At 41.7% G+C, this 25,103-nt stretch overlaps 1 protein-coding gene across 1 annotated transcript in view; it reads left to right on the top strand.

Moving 5' to 3' along the window:
- The window catches only part of Kif1b (kinesin family member 1B), a 133,037-nt gene that overhangs the window by 17,473 nt on the left and 90,461 nt on the right, over nucleotides 1-25,103 (top strand). Inside the window, exons 3-6 of the mRNA XM_051172190.1 lie at nucleotides 15,420-15,496; nucleotides 17,706-17,885; nucleotides 19,205-19,270; nucleotides 24,526-24,704. Of these exons, the coding sequence (XP_051028147.1) occupies nucleotides 15,420-15,496; nucleotides 17,706-17,885; nucleotides 19,205-19,270; nucleotides 24,526-24,704 (502 nt within the window). The remainder of the gene's footprint in view (nucleotides 1-15,419; nucleotides 15,497-17,705; nucleotides 17,886-19,204; nucleotides 19,271-24,525; nucleotides 24,705-25,103) is intronic.

The following is a 25,103-nucleotide window of genomic DNA, read 5'->3' as shown; positions in this document are numbered from 1 at the left end:
CCAAAACAACAAAATAGAAATTAAAAGAAAGAAAGAAAGAAATTTTGCTGGGTGTGGTGGTGCACCCCTTTAATCCTAGCATTAGGAAAGCAGAGGCAGATGGATCTCTGTGAGTTCTAGGATAGCCAAGGCTACACAGAGAAACCCTGTCACAAAAAAACAAAAGAAAAAGGAAAAGAAAAGAAAAAAAAAAACCTTAAGCACTTACATTACTAAATTATTTTATATTGGTCTAAAGGCAAAACATTATTTTAAATAGAAGTAGACACTACCATCTTTTAGTCCATACTTTATTTTTTGTTTGTTTGATTTTCTTTTTCGAGACAGGATTTCTCTGTGTGTAGGCCTGGCTGTCATAGACTTGCTTTGTAGACTAGGCTGGCCTGGAACATACAAGAGATCCTCCTGCTTAATAAAAATCAGAGCTTGGGTGTTAGCTCAGTGAGTAAAGTGGTCACTGTGCAAGCATAAGGACCTGAGTGTGCTCCCTAGAACCCTCATTTAAGAATCTGAGTGTGAAATTACATTGCTGGGGAGGTTGAGGACAAGCAGATTCCTGGGGGCCCACTGGCTAGCTGGCCAGCCTAGCCTACTCTGCAGGTTCCAGGCCAACTGAGAGCCCTGTCTTAATAAATGAGGTCATGGTTTCCTGAGGAATAACATCTGAGATTGACCTCTGGTCTCTACATACATGCATACACATGCTTGTGTTCTCTCTGTCTCAGTCTCTCCCTCTCCCCGACCCCGCCACACAAGACAAAAACTGTAAATGTAGGTTTGGGAAAGAGCAAATAAAACGATTCAGTAATAAGACAGGTGTATGATGTGATCAAGGAATAAATAGATTAAAGCTATTTTTAAAAAAGATGTCTTTTTTTTTTTTTTTTTTTTTGGTTTTTCAAGACAGGGTTTCTCTGTATAGCCTTGGCTGTCATGGACTTTGCAGACCAGGCTGGCCTCGAACTCACAGTGATCCACCTGCCTCTTGATTGCTGGGATTAAAGGCGTGCGCCACCATGCCTGGCTAAGATGTCTTATTTGCGTATGACTCTTGAGTGTTGTGCCTGTGTATATGTATGTGAGTGTGCTATGTAATACCCAGTGCCTGAGGAGACCAGAAGAGGGTTTTTGATCTCCTGAAACTGGAGTTATAGGTGGTTGCGAGCCATTACATGGGTGCTGGGATCCAAACCTGGGTCTTCTGCAAGAACAGCAAGTGTTCTTATTAAAAAAACAGAAACCAGAAGCCTTAAACCAGACCAATAACTTATCACAGTGAACATTTTCAAGTAGAGTTGTGTGGACAGAAGGGTATACTTTGTGATAAACTGACACAGTGCAGGCTCTACAACAAGATTTTTTTTTTTCTATTTTTATTTTTTATTTTGTTTTGGGTAGGAGGTTGCAAGGGCAGAGGGCAGGTACAAAGGGACAGGGAGAGGAGTGAGATTAGGGTGCATGATACGAAATTTGCAAAGAATCTGTAAAAAGTTAAAAAACTAGTCTTAGATTGAAAGAGTACATGCAGTTTGTTTGTTTTGTTTTGTTTTTTTGAGACAGGGTTTCTCTGTGTAGCCTTGGCTGTCCTGGAACTCACTCTGTAGACCAGGCTGGCCTCAAACTCAGAGATCTGCCTGCCTCTTCCTTCAGAATGCTGAGATTAAAGGTGTGTGCTATCACCACCCAGTTGAGTACATGCATTTTTAAATGTAGCATTGTTTAAAAAAAAAAAAAAAAAAAAGATAAGCTTATGTGTGCTGCTACTAAAAGGCTGTTGTGCTGTAGACTGGCCTGCCTGTTGATCACAGGACTAAAAGTGGAGTGTGGAATGTTGGTTCTATAATGATTTTTACAAAAAGTAGGAAAGCATAAAGACTGTTTTGGGGAATATGCAAAATTTGAAAGCTTAGTAGTAACAGGCAGCCTTTTTATTTAAGTGCCCTGTGGTCTCAGGAAGCATTTTCTGGCACGACAAATATTACTACTGCCTTAAATATTTTAGAACCCTGAACACAGAAAAATGGCTTTGCTCATAATAACTATTTATATCCCATGTTTCTTCCACTTTAGAAGCATTTTTTTTGTTCGTCTAATTGTTTAGTAAAGAGGAAAATGGGTTCAAAAGTAATGATTTAATTGACATTCATGCTTAAGTTATGTGTGTATATTGGAGACACATCCCCTGAAAGAGGAGATAGGTAGAGCTGGTTTTCTCACAGGGTGTAAGGTGGAATTTTAGTATTTTGCTTTGTCTTTTATAGAATTCTGTCTCGCTCTTGGATAAATCTGCTTGTTTATCAGTCTTCCTTTGCCTAGAATCTTAAAATTTTTATTCCTTAATGCTTAAGCTCAGTGGAATGGAAGTATTTTTTCATTTTTTTCTTTTTCTTTCTTTCTTTCTTTCTTTTTTTTTTTTTTTAAGATTTATTTATTTACCACTTATACAGTATTCTGCCCAAATGTGTGCCTGTATACCAGAACTCATTGTAGATGGTTGTAAGCCATCATGTGGTCTCTGGGAATTGAACTCAGGACCTTAGGAAGAACAGACAGTGCTCTTAACCTCTGAACCATCTCTCCAGCCCCTAAGTATTTTTTCTTGATTGCTTATGTTGCATTTTTAAAAGCTTTCCTATCCACAGATACGCATTTCTAAACCAGATAATGCACATCACAGCAGGCAAAGAGAATGTTCCATGTCTACTGGTTGAAAATATGGGCATGGCCAGTGTGGGATGAGGGCTGGTGTAGAAAAGAATGCTCTTATTGTTTTGCAGTTCTGAGACAGGCCTCACTCTGTAGCCTAGGCTGGTCTCATACCCATGATTTCTCTACCTCAGTCTCTTGAGTGTTGACATTAAAATTGAGAGCCACTACATATGGCAGGAAGGAATGCTCTTTACATTTGTATGATTTTTTTTTCTATTATAAACTAATCTTAATCAGTCATGTAAAAAGAGAGATTGGGTATTCTGTGCCTGTCCACAGCAGAAGTTAGGGCATGTCTGTCCAAAGCCTAGCCTTACTCCCATAGCCCATCTTTCTGAAAAATTCCTGCCACATTTTTGCTTTTTTCTTTTTAAGAGATGTGAATCTTTACCTTTTCTTTTCTTTTTTTTGGGGGGGCGGTGGTGGTGGTGGTTCAAGACAGAGTTTCTCTGTGTAGCCCTGGCTGTCCTGGACTCACTTTGTAGACCAGGCTGGCCTCGAACTCACAGAGATCCGCCTGCATCTGCCTCCCAAGTGCTGGGACTAAAGGCGTGCGCCATGGAGCCTGGCTGGGAAGCTTTACTTCTAAAGCCATATGTCTCCTTGATTAAGTGTTTCACAAAAGTAATGGAGTGTCCAGGTCCTATCCTGCACTGTCAGTAGCCTTCTATTTTCTCAGTAGTGTCAAGATTGGGAAAGATTGAGATCTTCAAGGCCACTTTTCTTTGACACAGGCTTATGTGTTGGTTATTGACTTTCTGGTAGGCTTTTCCCACTCTGGCCTTTTTTCAGTCCTTCCAGTTTCTTTCTTTTCTTTCTTCCTTTTTTTCTTTTTTAATATTTATTTATTTAGTATACAGTGTTCTCCCTGCATGTAACACCTGCAGGCCAGAATTGGGCACCAGATCTCATTGTAGATGGTTGTGAGCTGCCACCATGTGGTTGCTGGGAATTGAACTCAGGACCTTTGAAAGAGAAGCCGGTGCTCTTAACCTCTGAGCCCATCTCTCCAGCCCTTATTTCTTTATTTATTTGCAGACATTGTTTATCTATCCTTCTTTCCTTTCTTTCTTGGTGTGTGTGTGTGTGTGTGTGTGTGTGTGTGTGTGTGTGTGTGTGTGTAACAAATATGGGTGTGGAGATCAGAGGACAACTTACTCTAATCTTTTGATTCTTTTTCCTTTCACTTTTTTGTGGGTTCTGGAGCTTTAGCTGTGACCACCAGGCTTCTGTGGCAAGCACTTGTGCTCACAGAGCCATCTTGCTGGCCCTGTTCCCCTATATTTATGTTGCTTTTTCCTTCTAGGTTAAAGTTCAGGATCACAAAGATTAGATTATGTTCTCCTTTATAGACAAGATATCAGGAATAACCCTTCCTCCTTTCCCCCTCCCTTCTTTCCTTCTTTACTTTAGTTTTAAGGCAGTGTCTCTTGTAGCCCAGGCTGCCCTCTCACTCACTGTGTGGTAGGGGATGATGGGTCTGTTCTACCTCCTCAAGGCTAGAGTTAGAGGCATGCATCGCTCTGTCCAGTATATAAGGTACTTTCCATTTTGCTTAAAATGTCTTAATGTTTTTGATTACTTGTGTATATCGTATTGAGAGATATTTGTATGTGATAAAAATAATACTGGTTTTGGTAAATTAATAAGTATTTCTTTTGTATTCTGTTTCTATTTATCTACCTTCTTTCCAAGGTTTAGTTGGCTTTATGAACGTAATTTGCTGGGATATTAGTGCTGAAGCCTGTGTTTTGGTTGTGTGTGGTCTATTTTGTGTTTATTTAGAAGTTCCTGCTGTGGAGTTCTATTTATAGCACTGCATTGCGGAAGAGAGAGATGATGTATCTTCTGGCTGCTTCTATAAACAAAAAAGGATTCTTTCGATTTAACTGTCAATTTTTGCAGCAGTAATTGTTGTCAGTGTTGTAATTGTTTTCTTTATATTAGGAAAATACTGGGTAGTGTTAGAATAGTTATTTTATAGATATTGTGGTTATTCATCCATATATATTATTCTATAAATATTGTGGGTGTTTATCCATATATATTATTTATCTGTATGTGTGGAGGCCAAAGGACAACTTAGGGAGGTGATTCATTCTTTCTACTTTGTGTGCTCCATGGATCAAACTTGGGTCATCAGGCTTCAGGGCAAATGCTTTTACCCACTGAGCAGCTAGCTAGCCTTGTTTATCTATTTCTCAGCAGTGTACTCTTTCAGGAGTCATTAATCTGGCTGTGATGATCTTCTTTACTTCTCAATAGGAGGAGTTCTGAGGTTGTGTTTCGTATGCCTTGTATCTTCCCCTTTCTTTCTTTCTTTGGCAGGGGGAGGGGGCTGAGGGAAGGGGTGGGAAGTTTCTCTGTGTCCAGTTGGTTGTCCTGGAACCAGCTCTGTAGACCAGGCTGGCCTCAAACTCACAGAGATCTGCCTGCCTCTGCCTCCCATGTGCTTACCCATTTTTTGAATATTCTTCAAGACTATGATTTCATCTAGGTTTAGACTTCTAATGCCAACACTTAGGAAAGGTTGAGGCAGGAGATCAGGATTTTCAAGTCAGGCTTGGGGACTTAATGAGTGTGAGGCCAGTCACAGCTGCATAATGAGAACCTGTCACAAAACAAAACCCAACCCGGTGATAGCAGAGCTAGTGGGATAACTCAGAAGTAGGCCATGTGCTTGGAGCGCTTAGCCTATATGATTTTAGTAGTGAGTGTCTTTTTGTTTTTTTTCGAGACAGGGTCTCTCTGTGTAGCCTTGGCTGTCCTGGACTTGCTTTGTAGACCAGGCTGGCCTCAAACTCACAGCGATCTGCCAGCCCGAGTGCTGGGATTAAAGGCGTGTGCCACCATGCCCGGCCTTTTGCCCTTTTGGTCTGTATTTCATTTGTCATCTTTGTTTCAGATTCTTGCGTCTTAGGGTCCTCCTTTGTTAAATGGAGATGCTGAGTTTGAGGTAGCTCATTGATACAGCCACTGCTTACCATGTGTGAGACATAGGCATCAGTTTCCAGAATCAGTAAACAGGGGAAAAAGATGTTGCAAGTGTCTTTCCGGCCTTCTGTTGGATCAGCTAGAATGATGGATACTTCTAGGGTGATATTTGAAATTTATTTTTGTGGTTAATCTTAGTACCAAAGTTATTTTTTGTCAGAGTTTAAGTTTAATTATTTTGTATTTATTTTATTTTTGTGTGTGTATGTCTATGGATGCTTGCATGCATTTTGTGGAGGTCAGAGGATAACTTGTGAAAGCCATTTCTCTTTCTACTTTGTGGATTCCAGGGATTGAATTCATCAGGCCGAGCAGTAAGCGTTTTTTCTGGTTGAGCAATTTGCTAGCCAGGGATATAAATTTAAAGTCAGAAATAGTTGTGCTTAACTTGGATGGGACTTTTTTTGGGTGTAATTGGAACTGATTTTCATTCATCCATTTATTAAAATATTCTCTCTCTCTCTCTCTCTCTCTCTCTCTCTCTGTGTGTGTGTGTGTGTGTGACACGTGTGTGCTGTGCTATGGTGTACATGTGGAGAGCAACATGAGTCAGTTTTGTCCTTCCTGCCGTACATGGGTTCTGGAGCTTCCCGCTCAGGTTATCAGGCTTACTCAAGAAGTGCCCATACCTGCTGAGCTGCCTTGCTGGCTCAAGAATTTAAAAAATTACATTTATTTGTTTGTTGTGTTTAGTGTGTGGGGGCACTAGTATTTGTGCCAGAGTACACATATGGAGATCAGAGTACACCTTTTGGGAGTTGGTTCCTTTTCCTCCATGTGAGTTCTGGGGGTCAAACATGGTTCATCAGACTTGGTGGCAAGTGCTTGTGCCTCCCACTGGCCCAAGAACTGATTTTTGTTGTATTTTATATAAGCTGCTTTAACTGCTTAAATTGTTTTTATGCCAGAACAGCTAAGCAAGAAACAGCTGGGTCTTGGGGCGGTGGCTCAGCACTTAAGCACTTGTTGCTGGTGCAGAGGACCAGGTTCGGTTCCCTCTGCTCACACCATCCAATGCTGCGGATCCAGAGAATCCCCAAGCTGCTTGTGACCTCCATGGAAATCTCTCTTTGCCTTGGCTTGCCTGCAACCCCTGTGTAAGCTAGGCTGGCCTGGAACATATCTGCCTGCCTCTGCTTTTTGAGTGCTAGGATTAAAGGTGTGTGCCTGTGCCCTCCTAGTAATAAGATCTGCTAGGAAACTTGGTCTTTGTTTTTTTGCTTTCCATTTTAGAGTTCATTTTTAAAAATCCACACCAATAGCATGGTGCTGTGACTGTTTTTGGTAACCTGGTGAGGTGTGAAATGGAGGGGGAGCTAGCAGGCTGTGGAGCTAGTCTGCTGCTTCCTGTTGGTTATTGCTCAGCCAAGGCTTGAGCATCATAGTAGATGAAACGCTGTTCACAGTGGTATTGTTTAGTAATGATGTGGGTATGAGCAGGAAACTGGAGTTTTGTTCTTCAGCAGGCAGAAGCTTTTAGAGTTGTTAGTTTATTTTAGAGATGAAAGTAATTGAAGTAGTGTGATGCCTGTTAGAAAGCACAGAGGAAGGACGTCTTTTATGAATGGTGGGGAGAGGGGAAAGGTAGAATGTTTCTCAGAAGCCCTTTGTGTTGGCAGAACAGAGAACAATGAAGAAATGATTTAACTACACTTATTGTTTCCCGAGGCGTGTTCTGACCAGATTCCAGAGAGCTTCTTCACTGTGAAAAACCTTGTGGTAAATTAGGTGCAGGGAAAAACAAAACCTTTACTTTTTACTTTTTTTTTTTTTTTTAAATTATGGGGAAAGTGTGATTTCTAATTAAAAACAGCAAACACATAAGCTGTCATATTTAGGTACTTAAACATTTTAATTCATTCAATCCTCAAAATACTCTTGTAGCTGGTTTTCTTAACTTTCTCATTGCACTAAAGTCATTGAGGCAAGTAGGGATTATCTCTCTTGCCTGGGCTCTCGTTTATTTTGGAATTAGAACTTGGCTGTCTGTCCCTGGGGTCCCTCAGTCTTTGTCAGAGTCATCTGTGCTCTACATGTCAAGATAGCTACTGTCTTACGGTCCTGTTCAATAATATTTTTGTCTAATTTGGAAATAACTTTAGGTTAAGATTGACTTGATGTTTTTCTTTTTATCTCTGTTTAGTCCTGCCTGTCTTGGTACTCACTCCATAGACCAGATTGGCCTTGAACTCAGAGATCCACTTGCCTCTGTCTCCCAAGTGCTGGGATTACCACCTCCTGGCAAAGATATTATTGTTGTTGTTGTTGTTATTATTATTATTTTGGCTTTTTGAGACAGAGTTTCTCTGTGTTAGCCTTGACTAACTAACTAAGGTGCTGGGACCTGAACTTGGGTCCTCTGGAAGAGCAGTATGCTTGCTTAACCCCCCCCCCCCCCCCCCGAGCCATCTAGCCAGCCCCCTGTGGTTTTTTTAAAAAGTTTTTCAAGACAGGGACTTACTGTGTAGCCTTGGGTGTCCTGGACTCACTTTGTAGACCAGGCTGACCTCGAACTCACAGCAATCCACCTGCCTCTGCCTCCCGAGTGCTGGGATTAAAGGCATGGGCCACCATGCCTGGCTGTGTTTTTCTTTCTTTTTTTTTTTTTTAAGATTTATTTATTTATTATGTATACCAGAAGAACGTACCATACCTCATTATAGATGGTTGTGAGCCACCATGTGGTTGCTGGGAATTGAACTTGGGACCTTTGGAAGAGCAAGCAGTGCTCTTAACCTCTGAGTCATGTCCCCAGCCCCCCCCCCCCCCCCCGCCCCTGTGTTTTTCTTTATTAAGAGAAATCATAAAATAGAGGAGTGCACAAGCATTGGTTTAAGTCTTTGGGCTACTCAGGTTGAATGAGATCTAGACCTTCCAGAGAGCTTTATTTTTTCCTTTCCTTTCCTTTGTCCTTTTTTCATTCTTTTTGTGTGTGTGTGTGTGTGGGGGGGGTGCCTTACTGTTTGACTCTAGATGGCCTGGAACTTGCTTTGTAGATGAGACTAGCCTTAAACTTGTCGCTATCCTCTTGTATTTGCCTTATTAGTGCTGGGTTATAGCCCTGTGCCTAGAGTTAGCTTTGCCTGTTCTTTTTTGTTGTTGTTTGTTTTTAATCTGTTTATTTAGTGTGTATGAGTTTGCCTGAGTAGCAAGTCATGCTGCATGCTAGCGGTTGGAGGACAATCTTCCTGAGTTGGTTCTCCTGCCTTCTACTTTGTTGAGGCATTTCTCTTGATTCTACTGTTGTACTGGGTTTACCAGGCTCTTTGGCCTTTGAGGTTTGTTTATGTGGGTGCATGTACCTGGGTTTAAGGTGCTTGCTGAGGCCAGAAGCAGTGATATCTCTGGGAGCTGCCAACATGGATGCTGGGATCTGAACTCTGGGCCTCATGATTGGGCAGCAAGTGCTCCTAACTGCCGAACCATCTGTTGAACCCCACACCTGACTTTTTTATGTTGACTCTGGGGATCAAAACTCAGGTTCTCAGGGTTATGTGGCTAGTCAGTCCTTTTACTGGCCTCAATTTCATCTCTTTTTAAAATTGTTCAAATTTTGCTCAGGACGATCAGAATTGCTCATTGAGAAGCTTTTTCTCCTTGGTAGGGCATGTAGGATCTCACTGTGCAGGTCGGGCTGGCCTCACCCTTCCTGAGTGATGGCATTACAGGCACGAGCCACCATATCCAGCTTTGAGAATTTTAGAAAATATTATAAAACAAGCATGTTGTAAATGTTATTTTATTATTTCATGTATTTGCCTGCATGTATGTCTCTGCACCACATGTCCTTCTGGTGCCTATGGAAGTCCGAAGAGAGGTCAGTCAGATCCCCTGAACTAGAATTATAGGAGGCTGTGAGCTGTCATCTGGGTGCTAGCCATCTAACTGGAGTCCTGGAAAAGTAGTCAGCGCTCTTAACCACTGAGCTGTCTGTTCACTCAGTTTCTCTCTCCTCTCTCCTCTCTCCTCTCTCCCCTCCCCTCTCTCCCCCCCCCCCAAGAATGATCATATGGTAACACTGAAGAGTTATAGTTTATTTCCTTTTCTTCCCATTTTTGTCTTCTTTTTTTTCCCTTCAAGACAGAGTCTTTTTATGTAGCTCTGGCTGTCCAAGAACTCACTTGACCTCTGCCTTTGGAATGCTGAGATTAAAGGTGTGCTACCTCTCTCTCTCTCTCTCTCTCTCTCTCTCTCTCTCTCTCTCTCTCTCTCTCTCACACACACACACACACACACACACACACACATACACACACACACACACACACACACACACATATGTGTTTTAGCTCTTTGGGATTAAGTATATTGTGAACATCTATAATATACTTACACTGCTTTTTTATTATCATGTTAAGGATGTGGTTTGCTATTTAAAAATGAGTAAAGCACTTTATAGATATGTGCTTTGTTCAAATTTACTTTATGCTTTCTGTCTTTTTACTATATTGCCAAAAGACTCTAAAATATTATGGCCTTAGATTTTGAAATATAAATGATTTATATAATGTTATTTTGTGCCAGTTTCTTTCTTAATTTTTCACATAGGATGCTTTCGGCAGAGGAGGCTACTCTGATATTACTGGGGTTTTTGTTTTGTTTTGTATTTTTGAGGCAGGGCCTTACATATCTTCAAACTCATGATCCTCCTGCCTCAGCCTCCTGAGTGCTATGATTAAAGGCATGAGCCACCATGCCTAGTCCATCACTAGGATTTTTAACAAACCCAAACATGCTTTTTGAGAAAACCCCAAACACGCTTTTGAGAAAAGATAATATAAAGTTACAGTGCTCCCACGCTGATATGTTAATTATGGTTGTAGGCTGAGTCTTAGTAGTTTGTCGACAACTGTATAATTACTACATTAGTGACTTTGAGATATGAGATAAACAAATTTACTCTGGAGATAAAAAAGGGTTCTAAATACAAATCTTGTTTTAACTGCCTTGTTTTCTAGGGTTCAGTAATGAAAACATTTCTATATGTAACAAAAGTGGAAAGCAGGCGAGAAGACAAGGAGGAGGGACTAAAATTGAGTACTTAATAGACTTTGGAAGGTTTTTTGTTGTTGTTGTTGTTGAGGTTTTAAAAAAAACATTATTTAGTTTATTGTGTGAGTGTAAACACATGCATGCATACATATCCCATGGTGTGTCTGTGGAGGTAAGGGAGTCAGTTCTCTCCTGCCAGTGTGTGGGTCTCAGGGACCAAACCCAGGTCGTCAGGCTTGATGGCAAGCATCTTTCCCTGATGAGCCACCTTGCCAGTACTCAAAGATTTAGCTTTTTAAAAAGACATACTTGGGCTGGAGAGATGGCTCAGAGGGTAAGAGCACTGTCTGCTCTTCCAGAGGTCCTGAGTTCAATTCCCAGCAACCGCATGGTGGCTCACAATCATCTATAATGTGATCTGATGCCCTCTTCTGGCCTGCAGGTGTACATGCAGGCAGAGCACTGTATTCTTTTTTTGTTTTGTTTTGTTTTTGTTTTTGTTTTTTGAGATAGACAGAGTTTCTCTGTGTAGCCTTGGCTTCTCTGGACTCACTCTGTAGACCAGGCTGGCCTCGAACTCACAGTGATCTGCCTGCCTCTGCCTGTGCTCTTTTCTGGCCTTCTTAAGGTAATCAGTGTTGACTGTGGCATGAGGAATTAAGGGTTTGAACTCAAAGGCAAAAGGTGTGAAACATTTCTGGAGCGGATGAATGAGAGCTAAATTGTTCCTTTTGATGTAAGGGGCCTTAGCTGCTGCAGCTGCTTCAGATTTATAAAGGGGAACTTAGAAAGCAGGCTTGAAATAAGACTGAACCAACCATTCAGGAGAGGGCGGTAGAAGGAACACAACTTTTAGGTCAGCCTATGAGACCTGTTCCTCACCATTTCCCCAAGTGTGTATGCATATACATATGTACATGTTTTAATTAGAAAATAATTTAATATTCAAGGTAATACATATATAAATATAAAATATTAAATATTAAAAATAAACTAAATTTCTGAGCGATATTGACACACGCCCTTATTCCCAGCACTCAGGTAGCAGAGGCAGGATAGGATCTCTGAGTTGGAGGCTAGCCTGGTCTACAGAGGGAGTTCCAGGACAGCCAGGATTACACAAAGAAACCCCATCTTAAAAAACAAAAACAACCCCCCCAAAAAAAAAGTAAAAAGAAAAACAAACCCTAAATCTAAAAAAGGAGGTATAGGAAGGGCTCATTGGTTAAGAACACATACTGTTCGTGTAGGCTTGAGTTTGGTTCCTAACATCTACTTTGGGTGGCTCACAACTGCCTGTAATTCCAGCTGCAGGGAATTAGACACCCTTTTCTGGATTCAAGTACCTGAACACATATTTTACATACCCCCACAAACATGCACACATGTGAGTGAGGGCGCGCGCACACACACAGAGTTGAAAACCAATCTAAAAAAGATTATGCCTGCTGAGGTGGCTCAGTGGTTAAGAGCACTTCCTGAGGATCTGGGTTCAACTTCCAGTGCCTACATGGTGGTTTCTAGCATCTGTAACTCCAGCTCCAAGCACCCAACATTCATCTTTTACCCTTTGCCACTAGGCATGTAAATGGTCCATAAACATAAATGCAGGCAAAACTCCCATGCAAGTTAAAAAAAAATCTTAAAAAATAATTCGAAAGCTGGGCGTGGTGGTACATACCTTTAATCCCAGCACTCTTGAGGCAGTGGCAGGTGGATCGCTGTGAGTTCGAGGCCAGCCTGGTCTACAAAGTAAGTCCAGAACAGCCAAGGCTACACAGAGAAACCCTGTCTCGAAAAACAAACAAACAAAATCTATAGATGCAGATACAGAACTTAAGAAGTAGAACATAGGGTCTGGAGAGTTGACCCAGTGCTTAAGAGCACTGGCTGCTCTTCCAGATGATCAGGGTTCAATTCCCGGCACTCATTTGGTAACTGTGGTTCCAAGATACCCGATGCCCTCTTTGGGCCTTAAGGGCAGTAGGCAGGTATACGCAAAATGCATAGACAGACATGCAAACAAAACATTCATATATATAAAATAAAATATTTTTAAAAAGAAGTAGGAATTACTATGTTTACTGATGCTCCTGAAAGCTCTAGTAACAATGCTGACTTTTGTATTATTTAATTTTCTCATTTGGGAACTGAAATATTTCAAATATAGGTAGATTTAATATTATTTATGTAAACTATTAGACAGTTATACTGTGTGTGTTGCTGGGGATTGAGCCCAGGCTCTTATATATCTTAGGAAGCCACTGAGCTAGGTCCCAAGACCTATAATAAAAAACTTTTGAAAAATTAAATATTTCTGAAGCCAGGTGCAGTGCATCTCTGAGTCGGAGGCCAGCCTGGTCTACAGAGGGAGTCCAGGACAGCCAAGGCTGAACAGAGAAACCCTGTCTGGAAAACCAAACAACACCCCCCCAACCAAACCAAAAACAAAACAGGGTGGGGCCGTGAAAGTAACAGAGTGGTAGCATACTTGCTTAGCCTGTACAAGGGCTTCAGTCCCTAGCACCGTGCAAACAGACAAACAAGAAACCCAGGTTGGTTGTGTTACTATCAGAAGCTTCAAAGATCTGGGAGACAAGCTTGCTGAGGAAGAAGACAATGTTTCCAGTGAACTTACTATCCTCTGATGTAGATTGTCTTTGTTTTTCCCTTAGGGAAATGACAAATCAAGGGATAGGATCTGAGAATTTGTACTTCTTCGTGTTCTGACAGAACTGGTCACTGGATGAAATATGGCTTAAGTGTTTGATAGCAGCCAATTTTCTAGATGTTACGAGTGTTTATTTAAGCATGCGTTGGAGTGGTGAAGACTGACTTCAGGGACATGCCTTCCACCTCAGGGTTCTTACTAGTTTTCAGCTCTGACTCATGCAGTAGGATTCTGATTTTTGTTTTCTTGGAAGACTTTGTTGTTAAAGTCCATTAAAACAGGGAAAGTTTAAGTGAATAAAGATAATTTTAAAGAATGCCTATGGTTTACTCTGTGTCTCTTGGGTAATCTTTGGATGTGAAGAGTAAGAATTTACGTGATGATGTCCTGGGCAGTTGTGGCAAGTCTGCAGATTCAAATTCTGGATCTGCTACCAGCTAGCTCTGTGGCCTGAGGAGTCCCGAGCTTTTCCATGATGGTTTCTTTATAAGATGGGATGAGAAAACATTTGCCTCATTGAGTGGTTGGGAGGATAAAAAGGGTTACCAAACACAAAATGCTTAGGGGTTGGAGTAACTATGTAGCAAATGCTGGCTGGTATGTTGTACTCTTTTGTTAGACTGATTAAATTACCATTTATTTGTAGGGAGCTGTTCTTTCTAGAACCATGTTCACTAGTCACATGATTCTGTGTAATGTGAGCCTTATTAATACTCTGTCAGCATTTGAGGTTGGAACGTAAGTCTGTGGCTGTACCCGGAGGAATCCAGAGAGAGGGAGAGCTAAGCACCGTAGCAACTGTTGCTATTTGTGTCCTGCACACCAGCTGCCCAAGACAGATTTACTTTTTAATCCTGTTTTCACTGATAGTTTGGCATGTAGCCTTGCCTCAGCAAAAGGAATTGGTTGAGATGTCCAGTATCTGAGCAGGTTTTATGACCACATGTTTGGGAGAGTCTGTCTCATGTGAAATAAGAGATGATAAAGCTTTGGAAGGATTAGGCTGCAGCATTCAGCCAGTTGCTGCAGTGCGCTGTGGTGGTGGTGTTACATGAGAAGTCATCTTCAGTGTGTGTAGTGAGACTTGTGGTTTATTAGGACTCTGGTTCTGCTTAAGCATCTATGAATACATTACACGTCATCTACTGTGGATTTCAGAAGCATAAACTTTGCATGGCTGCCTCACAACCAAGTGCATTTTTGAAGTAGATAGCAAGCACTTCACAAAGAGTTTGTTTCACATTGGCTTGGATTAATGTAATAATACCTTTTTTTAAAAAAATTTTTGGGAGCGGATTACGAGACAGGATTTCTCTGTATAGCTCTAGCTGTCCTGGAACTTGCTCTGTAGACCAGACTACACAGAAATCCGCCTGCCTCTGCCTCCCAAGTGGTGGGATTAAAGGCATGCAATCACCACCAACTGGCTAACTTTCTAATATTTCTTCTTCCTTCCTTCCTTTCAAAAGATTTACTTACATATTTATTATGTATACAATGTTCTGCCTGCACTTCAGAAGAGGGCACCAGATCTCATTTATATATGGTTGTGAACTACCATGTGGTTGCTGGGACTTGAACTCAGGACCATTGGAAGAAAAGCCAGTGCTCTTGACCTCTGAGCCATCTCTTCAGCCCCCAGTTTTTATTTCTTATCTGTTAAAGTATTTCAAACCTTACAGGTGCTTTGAAATAAAAATAGCTCATTTCCAAGTTTTAGCTGCTAACTTGCCAAGGGAGGACAAACATTCAGTTCTAGAAGATTTACTGCAAACCTGCTAAATACAAGGGTCTGTTCTGAATACTGGTAACACTCAAATGAGTGTCGTGGTATGATTTTTTGTGTGTGTGTGTGTGCGCGTGCGTGCGCGAGCAAGCACACGCTAACATAAATTGCCTTTTAAACAATGAATGATACTTTTGTTTTTTGATTTTCTTGTTAAGACTCAATAGTATAAATGTGCTGTTTGGGATGATTTAAACATATAATATGATATATTAAGCTAATGAACTTGTAATTGAAGGACTTAACACATATATTTTTATTCTTTAGGTATTATTAACCCAAAGAACCCAAAGGAAGCACCAAAGTCCTTCAGCTTTGACTACTCTTACTGGTCCCACACCTCGGTGAGTCTCCTGCCTCCCGTTTTCTTTTTTGTCTCTTTTATCCTTAGTTGCTCCAAGATCCAATTCTAATTTTCTGAGTGTGGTCAAGGATGAGTTTCTCTCTCTCTCTCTCTCTCTCTCTCTCTCTTTCTGTGTGTGTGTGTGTGTGTGTGTGTGTGTGTGTGTGTGTGTGTGTGTTTGAGGTGTTAGGGTTTTTGTCGTTGTTTCTTTGAGACAGACTCTGATTGTCCACATTGCTGTTGGACTCACTGTATACCTTAGGCTAGCTTCAAACTTGGGGCCATTATTTCTGACTTACCGTCTCAAGTTCTGAAATTACAGGCATGAACCACAACACTTGGCTAATAAACCCTCAGTTCATGAGTTCATTTTTTAAAAAATATTTATTTGTTCATTCATGTATTTTGTGTGTGTGTGCAGGGGTCCATGTGGAGGCTAGAGGTTGGTGTCTGGTGTCTTCTCTATTGCTTTCCACCATCCTGAGCGGGGTTTCTCTGAGGCTGTAGCTCACTGACTGGCTATAGACTGTCTGGCCAGCGAGCCCTAGGATCCTCTTGAGTACTTCTTAGCACTAGGGTAATAGCAGCTTTGTTGTTGTTGTTTGTGTGTTTTTGTTTTTTGTTTTTTCTTTTGTAGACAGGGTTTCTCTGTGTAGCCCTGGCTGTCCTGGGACTTGCTCTGTAGACTAGGCTGACCTCAAACTCACAGAGATCCGCCTGCCTCTCCTGAGTGCTGCGGTTACAGGTGTGTACTACTGTACCCGGTTTCTGGGCAGCTTTTACATGGGTGTAGGCATTCATGTTTGCACATAAGCCCTTTAGTCATGGAGCCAGTCGGCCGGCCTGCCTGCCTGCCTGCCTGCCTGCCTGCCTGCCTGCCTGCCTGTCTGTCTATCTATCTATCTATCTATCTATCTATCTATCTATCTGCCTATCTGCCTATCTATCTATCTATCTGCCTATCTATCTGCCTATCTATCTATCTAATGTATGAGTGCTCTGTCTGCATGTATGTCTGCACACCAGAAGAGGGCATCAGATCACAGCATAGATGATTGTGAGCCACTATATGGTTGCTGGGAATTGAACTCAGGACCTCAGGAAAAGCAGATAGTGCTCTTAACCACTGAGCCATCTCTCCAACTGAATTTATTTTAATTTTAATTTTTTAGACAGTTGTTTTGAAGCCCTGGTGTGGTGGCGCACACCTTGAGACCCAGCAGTCAGGAGGCAGATGGATCTCCGAGGTACAGGCCAGCCAGGGATATGTAGTGAGACTCTGTCTCAAAAACAAAAACAAAAACTTAAAAGAAAAAGAATGAGACAGGGTCTCCTTTGGCTTTGGACTCACTGTGTGAGGCTGAAGCTGACCTTATTTAATTCCTGATTCCCCTGCCTCTCCCTGCTCAGTGAGGAAATGCACCCAGCCATGAGTTGTTGTTCCTCCTTCTCCTCCTCCTGCTCTTCCTTTTGGTTTTTTGAGACAGGGTTTCTCTGTGTAGTCCTGGTGTCCTGGACTCGCTTTGTAGACCAAGCTGGCCTCGAACTCACAGCGATCCACCTGCCCCTGCCTCTGCCTCTGAGTGCTGGGATTATGGGCATGTGCCACCGCACTTGGCCAGGAGTTCATTTTTGACACAGAGAATACTACCTGAAGAATAAAATTGTCACTTTAATCAAGTATTTTGATTCGTCCCTGACAGCTTTAGTCCGTGGAGAGCCAGATTTTGTTGACGCTTAAAGACTGCTTCTGAACTTGATTTGCTTCCATTTCTGTGCCGTCTGTTTTGTAGACATTCTAAGTTTTTCCTGTTTTCTGAGGAAAGGTATTCCAAACTATCCACAAAGCCTAATCATTAAGGAAAGGGTTGAGGGAGGAATTGGAAATTCTCTTTACCAAAGTGAAAACAGCCGCACTATTTACAGTGAGTTCAAAGAGGTAGTTTTCTCTGAGGACCTGACCTCTGAGGACCTGACCTCTGGTCTTTTATTCCCATTTTCTACTTAAGAGACTCTTGGCGCTCCACCCACTACAGTGTCTCTCTATGTGACTGTCTCAGTAAGATGAAAAAAAGAAATATGTGTAGAAGGTTCTTAAAAATGTATAACATTGTCTAAATGACTATTCTGACTCCAGACATTTTTTAAAATATGGAATATAGGAACGAATGTTACGAAAATGCTCTAACTTTTCCTCCTAATCTTTACAGCCTGAAGATCCTTGTTTTGCATCGCAGAATCGTGTGTACAATGACATTGGGAAGGAAATGCTCTTACATGCCTTTGAAGGGTACAATGTGTGTATTTTTGCCTATGGGCAGACTGGTGCTGGGAAATCCTACACGATGATGGGGAAGCAAGAAGAAAGCCAGGCAGGCATCATCCCACAGGTAAAGCAGCTTGAATGTCAGCATCTGTGCGTGTCCATACTTGTGGCCTCAAATTGCCTTTTATTTGGCAAAAATATATTCAGAGAATATGCTATGAAAGGCGCTCAGCCAGACAACCTGTTTATTTCCCTTGAAGGTACTTACTATCTAGAAAAAAAGATTGACAGGTACGTACATAGACTTTTAAGATGGGAAAGTTAACATTTTCTAAACATGTTGCTGTTTCTGCATTGCCATGTTTTCCTATCTTCTAGTCGTTGCGGCTTCTTCAAGCTTTTTTTCCCCTTGAATATTGGAACACTCAGGAGATGTTGGTCTTATCTTATTTAAAGTTTCTAAATGGATCATCTCTAAAGAATAGATTTTTATTTTCCTTTTTTGTGGTCCTGAGGATAGAACCTAGGACCATGTGTTCTAGAAAAGTATTTTGCAGGCAACTACAGTTCTATCCCTCCCTCTTTTTGTTATTTTTCATTTATTTTATTTTTTTGTTTTTTTGAGACAGGGTTTCTCTGTGTAGCCATGGCTGTCCTGGGCTCACTTTGTAGACCAGGCTGGCCTCAAACTCACAGTGATCCGCCTGCCTCTGCCTCCTGAGTGCTGGGATTAAAAGTGTGCGCCACCACGCCTGGCTTTATTCACTTGATTTTTAATTTGTGTGTGTGCTATTATGCCTGGTTTATAGGGTTGTGGGGATCCAGCCCAGGGCTTTGAACATGCTAGGCCAGTACTTTACCAACTGAGTCACACAGCCCCCCCCCACACCCTCTTTAGACTGTAAGTTTTGATTGTGACGAATAATGTTGCAGTTAAGTGTTTTTTGCTTGCTTTTCTGCCTTTTGAAAGAGTTTCACTGTTTAGCTCTGGCTGTCCTAGAACTCACTATGTAGAGCAGGCTGTCCTAGAATTCACAGAGATCCCCCTGCTTCTGCCTCCAAATACTATTGGTGGCCTGTACTACCACATGCAGGCCATGGCAGCTACGTCTTTGATCATAAGTTTGTGCTCGTTTTCAGTTGTTGTTTGTTTTTTTTTCTGTAGTGGTACATTACTAGTTACTTGAGTACAGTATGAAGAATGAGATTTGGATAAATGGAGTTTTCTTCCTAAGGCAGCAATAGCAGTCTTCTATTGTTGAATGAGAATAACAGTTAGGAGCTTATCAGAGTACACATTTTTTATTTAAAATATTGTGATCGAAGTTTATGACATGCACATTTAGAGAGAGAAAAAGAAAGGATATCTTAATAATTCGTTCCTCTGACGCTGTGCGTGATGCAGCGCGTCTGGCTTACTGTCCCTTCGTTCTGCTTTTCTAGCTGTGTGAAGAGCTGTTTGAGAAGATTAATGACAACTGTAATGAGGAAATGTCTTATTCTGTAGAGGTGAGTACAGCTATTATTGAAACCAGGTACTTTTGTATATCTGTCTTTACATTTCTTTTCTTTTCTTTTCTCTTTTGGACAAACGGTCTCTCAATGCAGTCCTAGTCTCAGTGTAGCTGGAACTCAATATATAGACCAGGCTGGCCTCAAACTCACAAAGATCTGCCTGCCTCTGTCTACTTAGTGCAGTGATTAAAGGTGTGTACCACCATGTCCAGCCTTCCTGTATTATTTCTCTACCTACCTACCTACCTACAATCACATGCCATGATGTAGGAATATGGGAATGGAAGTTACCAGAGCTGATTCTTTCATACTATGTGGATCCCAAGGATTGAACTCAGGTTGTAAGGCTTGGTGGGAAGGGCCTTTCTCTGCTGAGTCATCTCACTGGGCCTCCATTGCTGCTGCTGCTGCTGCTGCTGCTGCTGCTGCTGCTGCTTCTTCTTCTTCTCTTCCTCCTCCTCCTTCTCCTCTTCCTCCTCATTCTTATTATCATTATTTTTAAGATTTATTTATTTATTATTATGTATACAGTGCTCTGCCTGCATGTACACCTACAGGTCAGAAGAGGGCATCAGATCACATTATAGATGGTTGTGAGCCACCATGTGGTTGCTGGGGATTGAACTCATGACCTCTGGCAGAGCAAGCAGTGCTCTTAACTGCTGAGCCATCTCTCCAGCCATCATCATCATCATTAAAGACAGTGTCTCTCTATTACCTCTGGCTGTCCTGGACAGCCAAGGCTACACATAGAAACCCTGTCTCAAAAAAAACAAAACCCTAAAAAAAAAAAAAAAAAAAGAAAAATCAGGTGAAGGATTTCTTGAGCTTATAGGTAATAAGAGAAGATACCATTTTGTGAGTTTCCAGAAATCATTTGGGGTGCACCTTCACGCCCTAGTCAACACTATGGTTCCTTGCCACATTTCCTGACCTCTTTTTTCTACTTCTGCACCTATTTGTCCCAGCCATACTGACTCTTTTTTTTATCTCAGTTTCTATAATGAGACCATAACATTCCTGTCTCAAGGCCTTAATATACAATCTGTCTATTGTCTAAAATGTTCTTCCTCTGGATATCTTTTTGTTAATTGTTTGAGAATTCCTTGATTAAATAATACATTTTGATTAACTCCTCCTCCTATTGTTTCTTTCCAACCTCCCTTCCCCCAGCACCATTGTAGCCTTCTCATTTCATGTGTTTGTTTTTTATTGTGCTTTTGTTTTATTTTAACCTCACTGTGCTCACTTAACATTGCCAGGATGTGCCTGGGTGTAGGACCATCTATTGAAGCATGGCTTCCCTCTCAGGGCGAAAGCTTTTTTCCATAATTAAAAAAATTTTTTTTAATACTCAAGATTGAACACACAAGCACACTAACACTTTACCACTGAGCTACATGCCCAGCCTTGTACTGATTGATCATGTGTAGGCATTTTTTGGGGGTGGGTGGGAGGGGAAGACACAATTTCCTTTCTGCCTGGGCAGACTATGTAGTCTAAGATGACTTTGACCTTTGATTCCCCTTTGTTCACCTTAGTGCATATGATAGGTGTAAGCCACCATCCCTGCTTTAGTGATGCTCAGAATTGAGCCTAGGGCTATGTATTCTAGGCAAGTATTCTATTTACTTAGCTATGTTCCTGGAACTATTTAACACACACACACACACAGACACACACACACACAGACACACACACACACACACACACACACACACACACACAGAAGTGCCAAGTCACATATAAGGTCAAAGGATACCTTACAGGAGTTGATTTTTCTCCTTTCTCCTCCCACCATGTTGGACCCAGGGACAGAACTCAGGTTGTCAGGCTTAGCAGCAAGCTTCTTTACTCACTGAGCTATCTTGCTGTCCCCCAACCCTGTTTCTAGTTTTCTTTTTGTAGTCTAGAGATTAAACCTAAGGCTTCGTATAAGCTAGGATGTACCACTGTGCCACACACCCTGGCCTTTTGCTGGATACCTTTTTGTTTAAGTTTCAGTCTTCCTTTTTCAAATCCTTGCTCAAGTCTTGCCCTCTTGGTGCCTTGACCATTACAGCTAATATTAGAACTTGACCGTACCCCAACACTCTGATCTCTTGCTTTGTTCTGTTTTTCTTTCCCAGTGTATTCATCTTGTTCTAACATATTTCAGGTCCCCAGAACCCATATAAATGCCTGGTAGGTGTGGGGTCCTCCTGTAAGACAGAGACAGAGACAGGATCTCACGGAAGCTAGCTAGCAAGAGCAACCTTATCCGCGAGCTCTAGGTCTGATGGAAAGATCCTGCCTCAGTGAATAGGTGGAAGAACAGTAGAGAACCATTCTCAACACGAAGGCAAATACACACATACCTTCACAGCACATATACATAAAAATAAGAAAAGAAAAAAAAAAACCTATTGTTGGAAAGATGGCTCAGCAGTTAAGAGTGCTTGCTGCTCTCCCACAGGACCCAAGTTTGGTTCTCAGCACCTGGCCAAGTGGCTCACGCCACTCTGTAACTCTAGCTGTAGGGGACCTCATGCCTTCTGCTGGCTTCCTCCAGCAGCTTCACTCTCAGGGATATATATAAGCAGATATACAAGCATACAAATAAGTAAAGATCTGAAAATTCCTTTTTAAAAACCTCCATTGTGTGTATGTGAAAAATTTTATGCTTACATTTTTTATTAGCACACAATGACAATGTGTTTCAGTGTGTTTTCATACATGCATATAATGTGTTTTGGTCATATTCACTCTTCAGCCTTTCTTTTCTTCCTCCCATGATCACTGATGCTCTTTCTTTCCACTAGATCTACTAGTCCTTTCTTTGTGTTTTTTGTGGGGGAGAATGTGACTCGATGAGTCTAAGAGTTACCCATGGGAACATGGGAAGGGGTTATTTACAGAAGCTTGGGCAGCTTGCCAGCAGCTGCTTTGCTGTATCAATGTCTCTTTTTCCATAGCAGCCATTAACTATATCCTCAGACTCAGATGGAGCCTTGTGGGCCCTACCCTCTAGCCACTTACATGCTACAAATGGTATTTGTGAACTCCTTCCCTTCTGTTTCAGAATGTTGACAGTCCCAATCTTGTGCACGTCACCATAGATCTTGTGAGTTCTCGAGTGCAGTGGCCATGTCATGCCCAGAAGCCAGTGTTCTGTAGAACTCTACCCGTTCCTTCAGTTCTTACATCCTTCTGCCCTCTCTTCCACTATGTTCCCTGATCCTTGGATGGGGTGAGGCACTGTTCATTTGGGGCAAAGCATTCAACAGTTGCTTATTCTTAACATTTTGACCAAGTTCAGACTTGAGTAAAGTTCATTTGGCTGAGATTATGAAGGCAACATACTGGTTTACAACTCTCCTATGAGGAATAGCTACTCACATTTCTACAAGTAGCATACTGTTTTTCTGTGGAAATCCTGATGACTTGATGAGCAAGGTATTAGAGGGAAGGGAATTGACTAGACAAACACTGCTTCAGACCAGGTTATAGCACAATTCCTTCATCACCACGATAGAAGCGTCCTGCTGATGGGACAGGAATTCGCGGAGTATATTGTCTGAGCCTTCCTAATTGTTCAGTAAGCCATTGTAATTGGTGAACCATTACTCCTTCTAGTGGATGCCTTGCCCATAGTTAATAACACTGTGGTCAATCTTAAAGAATTAGTTACTAGACTGAGGAGACAGTTCAGTTCAGAGCTTTTGCTGTAACCGAGCCAAGATGGTCATGTGAATGTGTAATCCCAGCTCCAAGCAGGCAGGGACAGCCAGTTCCCTGGTGTTCTCTTGCCAACAAACTCCGTGCCAGTGAGGGACCCTATCCCTGCCCCCCTCCCCCATATGGTGTATGGTATCTGAGAAAGGACAGCAAAGATGAGCTTTACCTCTACCCCTAGCTTTCACATGCATATCCACACAATTACATACAACAAAAGAATTAATCATTAGTCTTTCTTGTTTTCTCTGCTCTGACTATCGCTCCTTGGTTTCATTACCGATAGAAATATTAATTTCCAGACTCTTAGAATAACCTCACTTTAAATCTCAATATTGATAGTAATAATACATTTTAAAAATATCAATAAAGCTGGGTAAAATGGTACATTCCTGTAATCTCAGCACTTGTGAGGGTGAGAGAGGAAGATTGAAATTTTGAGGCCTGATTTAGCTAGTTAGAAACACCCTGCTTCAAAAGAGATGGGGCGGGCTGGAGAGATGGCTCAGCAATTAAGAGCACTGTCTGCTCTTCCAGAGGTCCTGAGTTCAATTCCCAGCAACCACATAGTGGCTCACAACCATCTATATTGGGATCTGATGTCCTTTTCTGGCGTGCAGGTGTACATGCAGACAGAACACTCATATGTATAGAATAAATAATTAAATCTTTGTTTTGTTTTGTTTTTTCAAGACAGGGTTTCTATGTGTAGCCTTTGCTATCCTCAAATCACTCTGTAGACCAGGCTGGCCTCGAAGTCACAATGATCTGCCTGCCTCTGCCTCCCTGAATGCTGGGATTACAGACATGTACCTCTGTGCCAGGCTTAATAACTAAATCTTCAAAACAAAACAAAAAAGAGAGCTGCCACTAATAAAGTTCTACTAAAAATATATTTTCTTCCTGAGACAAATAACTGTTATGTGTGCTTGTTTGCTGCTTCCTTCTCTCTCTCTCTCTCTCTCTCTCTCTCTCTCTCTCTCTCTCTCTCTCTCTCTCTCTCTCTCTCGCTCTCTCTCGCTCTCTCTCGCTCTCTCTCGCTCTCTCTCTTATGTATACAGTGCTCTGCCTGCATGTACACCTGCAAGCCAGAAGAGGGCACCAGATCTCATCATAGATGGTTGTGAGCCACCATGTGGTTGGTGGGAATTGAACTCAGGGCCTGGAAGAGCAGCCAGTGCTCTTAACCTCTGAGCCGTCTCTTCAGCCCCTGCTTCTTCCTTCTTGAGAAAAGACTATTTCTGACCTATGCAGCACAACCACACATACTGCTAGTAGAGTAGAAGGGTCCATGGCTGTGGTCTTCTAACCCATAATTGTTCGGCTTTTTATATTTTGTTTAAAATGAGACAGGATTTCTACTCCTTTTTTTTTTTTTTTTTTTTAAAGACCAGGCTGACTTTTTAATACATGATCCTTTTGTCTCTGCCTCTTGAATTCTGAGTTTTCAAGGTCCTTATCACTATACTTAGCTTGGAAAAAAGTGTATATATCTTTTCCAGATCCTTTGACTTACTTTAATAAAATGTTCCTAGGTGAGCTACATGGAAATTTACTGTGAGAGAGTACGAGATTTGCTGAATCCCAAAAATAAGGGTAATTTGCGTGTGCGTGAACACCCGCTTCTTGGACCTTATGTGGAGGATCTGTCCAAGCTGGCAGTCACTTCCTACACTGACATAGCTGACCTCATGGATGCTGGGAACAAAGCCAGGTATGGTAGCAAATAGACCAATGCTGAGTCCTTTGCCGTATTTTAAGGCCCTTTGTTTTCATCGTAAGGATTGAAGTGACATTTGTAGCTGTGAAAGTTGCTTTAATTGTAGAGTTTTTGCCCATGCTGGAGAGGTATAGGCATCTTTTCAGTAAAATGGTACATGTTGAAACAGGTCAGAACTTTGGTTATATTAACTCTTAGTGTTGATGAAGTCATGGTAAAATGTTAGCTGTAATGTCCACTGAGACTGTGGTAGTAATTGATTCTGGAAGCCATGGGCATCTAGTATAGAATGACAATTAAATGCTCTGGTGATTCCTAAAAGGATAGCTGGAGTATGAAAAGAGATTCCCATAGGGTGCCTTTTGAGTTGGGGGGGAACTTGATGGGCTCACA

The sequence above is a fragment of the Acomys russatus genome, chromosome 29, assembly GCF_903995435.1.
Source record: "Acomys russatus chromosome 29, mAcoRus1.1, whole genome shotgun sequence".
Lineage (NCBI taxonomy): Eukaryota > Metazoa > Chordata > Mammalia > Rodentia > Muridae > Acomys > Acomys russatus.
Note: the sequence above shows the minus strand (reverse complement) of the source record. Positions and strands in the feature narration are given on the sequence as shown.